This window comes from Homarus americanus, unplaced genomic scaffold, assembly GCF_018991925.1.
Source record: "Homarus americanus isolate GMGI-L3 unplaced genomic scaffold, GMGI_Hamer_2.0 scaffold16430, whole genome shotgun sequence".
Classification (NCBI taxonomy): domain Eukaryota; kingdom Metazoa; phylum Arthropoda; class Malacostraca; order Decapoda; family Nephropidae; genus Homarus; species Homarus americanus.
Genome location: NW_024729259.1, coordinates 5,021,296 through 5,030,029, shown reverse-complemented (window position 1 = coordinate 5,030,029; position 8,734 = coordinate 5,021,296). Strand labels below are relative to the sequence as shown.

Genomic DNA, 8,734 nt, shown 5'->3' with positions numbered 1-8,734 from the left:
CAAGGAGGTTAGGGGAAGGTTAGGAGGTGGAGTGAGGAGAGGTGGGATGAGGGGGAGGCAAGGAGGTGGAGTGAGGAAAGGTGGGATGAAGGGGAGACAAGGAGGTGGAGTGAGGAAAGGTATAATAGGTAAATTCTTAGTCTAGGATCTTTCTTTTTTGTTGCTGTAGAGAGAAAGTCCGGGTGACAGAACATTAATGGTTGAGGATCGATAGTAAAATGTCCCAAATATAAATCCTCTTTCTTACACATATACCAACCCCACTATCCATAATAGGTTAGGTTAGGTTAGGTTAGGTTAAACTGAGTCACGGGAATGAATCTACGAACTTAAACCCTGACTTTCACTTGGGATCGATACTGCTTCACTTATCTCATTGTTGAAATAGAATAGTATTAGGAAGTACTCAAGCCCATAATGAAGAGTACCAACATATTTTCTGGTAATCTTCCACCAGCTGAGTACTGATTGAGGGATGGGGTGGGGAGGTGTTGTTGACGTGGCAGCTCCGGGTGAGGCAGAGGGAGTTAATTCTGGCTTCCTACACGTTAATTGTCCCGGATATGAAGCTATTGGTTGTGATCGATGTGGTGTGATTGCCCCCTTCCCCTCTCTCTCCCTCTCTTCTCTCTTCTCTCACTTTGTCACTGTCTGTCTGTCTGTCTGTCTGTCTGTCTCTCCCACCACACACACACACACACACGCGATTTAATCTCTCTCCCACACTCTAAGTCTCTCTCACACACACACACACACACACACACTCTCTCTCTCTTTCTCTCTCTCTCTCCCAAAACTACTTAAAACTTCTCTCACTCCCACTCACTCTCTCTCTCTCTCTCTCCCTCAGGGGCGTGGCGTTAGAGGAGGTGCAGAAGTTCGTGTCGTCACTCAGCTGCTGTGCCTACGTGGAGACCTCAGCCAAGAAGGATAACAACGTCGACAAGCTCTTCTACGAGTTATTCGTCCTTGCCAACCTGCCCATGGAGATGTCCCCAGCACTCCACAAGCGTGTGTGTCCCGGCCAGACGACGTAAGTGTCACGGCGGGAGAATGGAAGAGGTGAGGGGGTGAGGGGGGAGGGGGAGAGGGGAGGGGAGGGGGGAGGAAGAAGTGAGTAGAAAGATTGGAAAGATATGGGGGAGGGAACGTATGTGTGTGTGTGTGTGTGTGTGTGTGTGTGTGTGTGTGTGTTTGTGAATAGACATACACACACACACACACACACACACACAGAGACACCCAGGGCGAGGTTGAAAGAGAATACGTGATCGGCCGAGTAGATGGCGACACCCTCTCCTTGGGGCCCATCCATCTTTATGCTGCTGGTCCCCCTTCCATCCTACTCTTCCTCCTCCTCTTCCTCCTCCTCTTCCTCCTCCTCTTCCTCCTTTCTCCTTACCTTCCTTAATGATGATTTCCAATACCTTTCACCTCCTCTGCCCCACCCTCCACTCACCAGCCTAATCACTTCAATCAACGTTGACTCTCCCGACCCACGACCTCCTATACGACCCCGCGACCTCTATGACCCGACCTCTATGCGACCCTGACCTCTGTTCTCGGCCCGGCCTCCTGCCGACCCGACCTCCTATCGGCCCACGACCTCCTGCCGACCCGACCTCCGCCTGGCCGACCTCTACGGCCCGGCCTCTATGCGACCCGACCTCTATACGACCCCACGACCTCTATACGACCCCACGTCCTCTATACGACCCCACAACCTCTATAACAGGAAAAGGACATGAAAGATATTAGCATCTGAACACACATTATGTAGGATCAGACTCACTTTTTAAGACAATGATTTATACATGGATAGAGAATCAGGAGCTGAACCTCTTACTTCCTTCTTATCCAATCAAAACAACTCATAATACACACACACACACACACACACACACACACCAATCCTCTCTCTCTCTCTCTCTCTCTCTCTCTCTCTCTCTCTCTCTCTCTCCTCCCATGAGAGCAGGAACACGTACGACTGTGACCATTGTAAGTGTGTGAGTCCTGTTTACTACCAAAGCCAGGCAGGTGAAGCAAGTGGTTTAGGGGCCAGTCAAGTCAATGGTTAAGGGTAAGGGGCCAGTCAAGTCAATGGTTAAGGGTTAAAGGGTCAGCCAATTCAATGATTAAGGGTTAAGGGTACGAGGTCACATAAGTCAATGGTTAAGGTTCAAGAATTAGCTCTTCATTACCTCACGTCTTCCTTCCCCATTACCTCACGACCCCATTACCCAACGACCCCGCCTCCCTTAATTACCCCACAACCCCCCATTACCTCACGAACCCATTACCCAACGACCCCGCCTCCCTTAATTACCCCACAACCCCCCATTACCTCACGACCCCATTACCCAACGACCCCGCCTCCCTTAATTACCCCACAACCCCAATTACCTCACAGCCACCATCCTCAGTTTCAGGTTGGATTCTACTCACCCAGTTGACGTCAAACACTAAATGATTCCCAAAAATAACTTAATTAGCTCTATTTTTAGAGTTTTTGTGACGCCTTTCTTGTTTTCTTTATCAATTATTTTATGCGAGGCTTTTCTTGTTTTCGCATTTTATCAATTATTCCATTTCTCTTTATTTATCCGTTTGTTTCTGTAGATAATTATATACGAAGATGATGATAAAGAGGGGAAAAGAATAATAATTGAAGCAGATATTTTGAAAACATAATTAAGAGGATAATTAATATAAGCACTGGATATCTTGCCACCACCAACCTCTCTCTCTCTCTCTCTCTCTCTATCATCCATTCAATCAATTACTCGGTTAATCTGTCACTCACTCACTGATTCATTTACCATCCCATCCTAACTAATTGGCTCTCTCTCTCTCTCTCTCTCTCCTCGCACTCTGTTTCTTCCTCCACCCCCTCCCTTACTTTAAGCCCTCCCTCCCTCTCTCCTTCTACCCCCCCTCTCTCAGTGCCCCCTCCCCCTTCCCCCGTGTCTCTCCTAGTCACCGCTAAAAGCTTTCAACAGCTAATTCGATTCAAACGAAATCGCATCACTGTCCTGTTATGGTTGGGGGCGAGGCGCTGGTTGCCCTTCTGCTAAGTCATCCTCACAGACTAACTCGATAGTCTGTTCACCCTAAGCTTGTAACTGGTGCCTAGGGCCAGTTTGTACCAAGGCAATTGATTGGTTCATGTACAAACACCCAAAAAAACACGACAGTTCTTTATTATCACAGTATTTATGTTCTGATTTTTAAGACATAATAACTTTTCTATGTTGATCTGTGATAATTTCCACACTTGGGGAAATAAAAATTACCATGTAAAATGCTCTGGTTTAATTAATATCTTGAGGAGTAGAAGAAAAGACTCCACCACCTCGATCCGGATGTCCCTTGGCGAGGAAGAGGTTACATCACATATTCTTTATATCATGTTCGTGTTATCTTTATGATTTGTTTATTACCAGTGCATTTCACACGCTAATTTTTGCTTCCCCAAGTGCGGAAATTATCACAGATCAATATAGAAGTTATTATCCCTTAAAATATCAGAATATAAATACTGTAGAAGAAATACTAATGAACAGTAAACATATTCACGTTTCCAGCCTTTTCATTCTATCTAGAGGTAAAGAAATATCCGTCCAGTGGGATATTAGAGTCTACATGTGGATGTGATATGTATTTCATGTGTGTTATTGAGTCAGGTGTACGGATGTGGAGGAAAGTGTTTTTGCTTGTGGATGTGATATGCGTTTCAGGTGTGTTAATGAGACAGGTGTGGATGTGCACTTGTGTTTAATGGGTAAGAAGGCTTGGTACACGTGTGTCACTGAGTCGGATTAAAAATATGTGTGCAGATGTTAAGTTAATTTAAACATGAGGACCAGAATTACCTGGGTTATTATTTGTGTGTATGTGTGTGTGTGTGTGTGTGTGTGTGTGTGTGTGTGTGTGTGTGAGTGAGTGAGTGAGTGAGTGTGTGTGTGTGAATGTACTGTACAGTCAACTACTAAATCCGTTCGCCTCTTCCGTATGAACCACGAACCCCAGAGATTGAGACTTGTGAACCCGAAGCAGGAGAATGACACAATATTCTATACCATAAATGCTTCGGATTCATGTGTCTGAATCTCTCGGGGTTCGTGCTGGTTCATAGGGTGAGGTGAATGGACTTTACTAGATGACTGTCCAATAAAGTGGCAGTATATCTATCGATCCATGCAGCATATGGTGATGTGAACTTCTATCGAGACAGTTAGCCAAACAAATCACAACCAACTACGGCGATTTATTCCCGAGTTATCATGACACACAGAGAGGGTCAGTTAAATAATAATGATAAAAAGAAATACAGATAAAAATTAAATGATATAAAAGGAAGAGAGATTAAAACAAAAAATAAATAACTCATTTACCTTCAATCTCTCCCTTATTTTCCTCGTTACCTACGCATACAACGGGTCCTCAGTCACGCAGATGAGACCCTCTAAAATAACAATAATCTTTGGAGAGCCTTGGCCAACGACCCTGGGGCTATTTTTGGTCGCCTGCTCGCAGTGTTTGTCTGACGGTTCGTGATTGGAAGGTCGCGAGTGTCGTGTCCTCATGACCAAGTGACGCAGTATGATGATGGAGGCAAGGTTAGGGGGGTTTATCTGTTATGGTGGTGGTGGTGGTGGTAACATTGACAACTTGCCTCTCTCTCTCTCTCTCTCTCTCTCTCTCTCATCCGTGTACTTAACAATCCACTTAACCTTTCACTCATTAACTCACTCATTGACTCACTTACTGTGGTGTACGAGACTCCTGTACACACTTACGATCTCGTTTCAGTCCCAGTTCCTCTCTCATTAACCGTCTCCAATGTCGTGGGGAGACGGGAACTCTTAGTTTATTTCTGTCTCGGTAATTAATTCTCCACCCTCTGTCTTTTCCGCAGGCAAGAGTGCGGCAGCAGCAGTGGGTCGCGACACCGAGGCCTCTCCATCCGCAGGCGGCTGAGCGAGGCGTATGGCATGGTAGCACCTAACGTCCGCAGGCCATCTATCCGCACCGACCTGCTCATCCTGCGGGCCAAGACCAGCCTACACTTCAACGGCATAGACACCTTCTCGGACAAGAAGCCCCGGCGAGAGGTGTCCTGTGTTATCCAGTGAATCCCTCGAGGTGTTGTCTGGTGAGGTCAAGGAGTGAGACTCACGGGTCGACTCCCTGTGAAACTTTTGGCACATCCTACCTGGAGGTGGTCGCAGCGTCTCCATGGAGATGCTGACAGTGTTTACTGTTGGGGAAGTCCTCCACTAAGGGCGTCAACTGATGAGACGCTGAGGGTACTCCACAGTTGAGTGATGGGAACGTCTCCCGGTGGCGTCTTCCACCTGTGCAAAGTGACCTGCTGATTGTTGTGAACGCCGACTGTACTGTACATGTAGCTCACGAGGTTGTATGTGACAGTGTTGACTATAGAACGTCTAAAGTGATGTATCATTAACACAATATTCTGAACGTAATGTGTGAAGGAGATGGTTAATGTTTGGTGACGTTTGGTGTAGAAAAAAACCCATCGTTGTGAGTGAACTAAAGAATAATGTGTCCTGTTTGGGTAATAATAACCGTAACGACTTTCCTTAATGCAGTGAAGAAAAAAAACTTGAGTATATTGTGGTAAGCGAAGATTTTTTAGGGGTCATTTTTTTCCCCTGTACTTGGGTGGTTGGCTCGGCTTCGATAAACTATTTTCCTAAGAGAGATATAAGTCTCCCATCATGTACAATATGGTGTTTAAATCTTTCGTTGCGTTTTAGCACATAATATATATTTTATTTTTCCTAGTATAACATTCATTTTAGCGTCTCATGTTCCGTGTAAGCTATCCATTATGAGTTTGTGATATTTATGTGGAGAGTATTATAGATTGTTAGTAAATATACCTCATGTCATCAATATATATTTTGTATATGTTGTGAAACTCTCTGTACCAGTTCAGCTTAAGGCGAGAATATAGGCCTACTGAGGTGTGTCATCCTGAGAGCCACACACACACACACACACACACACACTCACACACACACACACACACACACACACACACACACCACGTTTATTCCTACATGAGGTGACCGAACATAGTGGAAGCTGGAGATCAATGTTTAACTAACACTCTCACATGAACGACCCGTGTGTTAGATATACTCGTTCATTAGTTGACAAATTATGTGTATAAAATAGACCTCATCTGTTAGAAAAGTAATATTGACTGTTGTTGTGCCAAGGAGCCACTAAGAAACGCTTCTTGGTAGACTCGACCAGTGTGAACACCACAACACACGTCTTCACCTACTACTACTACTACTACTACTACTACTAATACATCAACAACAACAACAACAACAACTACTACTACTACTACTACTTTATCTGAAGTGTCCTTAAAGAAGCACTTCAGATGTAGTACCTTCCCCAGTTCTCATTCACTCCACACATGGCTCCATCATTCACTCACAGACGGCACCACCAAATACATTTAATATTACTTGATATTTTATTTCTCTCGGTGGTTTTACATTTTTTGAGTCACTTTGAGATGAATCTAAAAATAGAGAAAATTTTCCCACAAATTTATGCCAGAAACATTACTACTACTACTACAGCTACTACTACTACTACTACTACTACTACTACTACTACTATTTCTGCTACTTGCCTCACTTGATCTTAAATGTTCCACTGACTTAATCTAACTTAGGAAGAGCGTCTGTGATGATTAGATACTTCACCAAGAACACAATTTGAAAGATCGAAAGTTTGAAACATGAGAGAAATTTTTATACGTGACTTTACGACTAACTTACTGACGGAGAAGATATTGTCTTGTCACCAGAGACGAATAAAAAGCAAACTACTACTACTACTACTACTTACGTGGCCTTCAACCTCCCCTTATAGCCACACCTTCGTCACTACTACTACTACTACTACGACTACTACTACGACTACTACTACTCGTTCGCGTTTGTTTCGTCAAGGTATAACAGTGGAAATAAGTAAAGTAAGAGGTTAGAGAACATTACGTCACTTATCCCTGCCAGCAGCTGTGGTCTGGAGGCGGCGGGCGCTCATCCTCTCACCCATACATCTGTTTATGATATTTATATGTCGTTTATATTCATAATAAACTACGAAAATCTTAATTGTCTTTTATTGTTTCCCTACTACAGGTATCAAATGCAGTGTGTGTGTGTGTGTGTGTGTGGAGTAATCCCTGTGAGTCCTCTGGTTCAGTTATGATTTTCAACCCATAGATGGAGCTTCTTACGGCACTAGTTAAACAACACGGCGCCTGGTATAGTTGCCGTGAGGGTCCCAATAGGTGGAGCTGATAATGCCTGGCGACTTTATACACAAACCTCTAATGTGAGATCAAAATTAAATTATGATAAAAAAAAAACATATAATTGAGAGACCAATACCGTGAGTAGGTCTATACGGAGAGCAAAGCGGTCTGAGGAGATAGGAGTAAAAACACTGGTAAGACGGTCAAGGAAGACGGTCAAGGTCGGCGATAAACTGCAGGCAGGGACGCTAGCAGGAGTCTGGCAGCCACCCAGAGAGTTTTCCTTACAGTCAGCAGAGTTATGACTTTGTACTTGAACACAGAGACGAATATTAAAGCTTGGTGTAATCTTAAACAATTCTTTCTTCACAACAACACCAAGTAATGTTCTTAAGGTCACCTCAGACCCATTTTATTCAGTGTCATTATAAATAGTAGTCATAAAACAGATTTAAAACAACAAAAAATATAAGAAATACTAGTTTATAGTTTGCTGACAATATACTGTACATGAAGTAACAGCCACAGTCTTCCCGTGTGGCTTATGGACTGAGCCAACCACAGACACACAGCTGTAATGAATCCACTTGGTCCAGGAAAGGCGGAACAGCAATCCATACCCATAAGAGCTAAGGAATTATCTTCTTATGGTTTCTCTTGTCAAACTTTCCACTACGATATCAATTACGAGGCAGAGTGATCACCCCTGAACTCGTGAATCAATAACATCTTCACTACTTCACCTGTCTGTACCCACGTTATTATCAATGAGACCTAGAGTTGTATCATCAGGTTATGTTATGTTATGTTTAGGTTAGGTTAGGTTAGGTTAGGTTATCATTTAAAATTCTAATAAGGTCGTATATGTAAACAATATATTCCTCTGACATAGTTATTAATAAACATTGTTTTGAACTAAGATAACACATCACTATCACTGTTTTAATCATATCAATATTATCTTTACTTTATCTAAACACATTGTCCTTTATATCATGAAAACAAAAATCATCATATATCATAAACACCCAAATTATATCCCCAAAAAGCAACTAATTAACGGAAATGCATGTTTTAATGTTGACATGTGTGTGTGTGTGTGTGTGTGTGTGTGTGTGTGTGTGCGTGTGTGTGTGTGTGTGTGCGTGTGCGTGTGTGTTTAGTTACAGTTGATAAAAAAAAACATTCTATCATATATACAGTATATTTCACACCCCAGCGAGGAGGCTGTCTCGTGCAGTGAAGGAAGATTGATTTTCTGATTTGTAAAGGAGGTTAGTTGGAATGGGAAGATGAGGAGGAGGGGGAAGGGGAAGGGGTAGGGGGGAGGAAGGGGGGGAAGAAGGATTGGGAGGAGAAGGATTGGGAGGAGAAGGATGAGGAGGAGGGGGAAGGATGGTTGGTATAACAAGGGGGGATATC

The 8,734-nt window shown here is 43.6% G+C and overlaps 1 protein-coding gene across 2 annotated transcripts in view; it reads left to right on the top strand.

Annotated features, from left to right (window-relative positions):
• The window catches only part of LOC121866451 (GTP-binding protein Rhes-like), a 39,486-nt gene extending 32,317 nt beyond the window's left edge, over positions 1 to 7,169 (top strand). For both annotated transcript variants that reach the window (XM_042366126.1, XM_042366127.1), the window contains 2 exons: positions 851 to 1,033; positions 4,919 to 7,169. In XM_042366126.1, coding sequence (XP_042222060.1) covers positions 851 to 1,033; positions 4,919 to 5,135 — 400 coding nt within the window. In that variant the 3' untranslated portion in view covers positions 5,136 to 7,169. The remainder of the gene's footprint in view (positions 1 to 850; positions 1,034 to 4,918) is intronic.
• Positions 7,170 to 8,734: the final 1,565 nt, after the last annotated feature.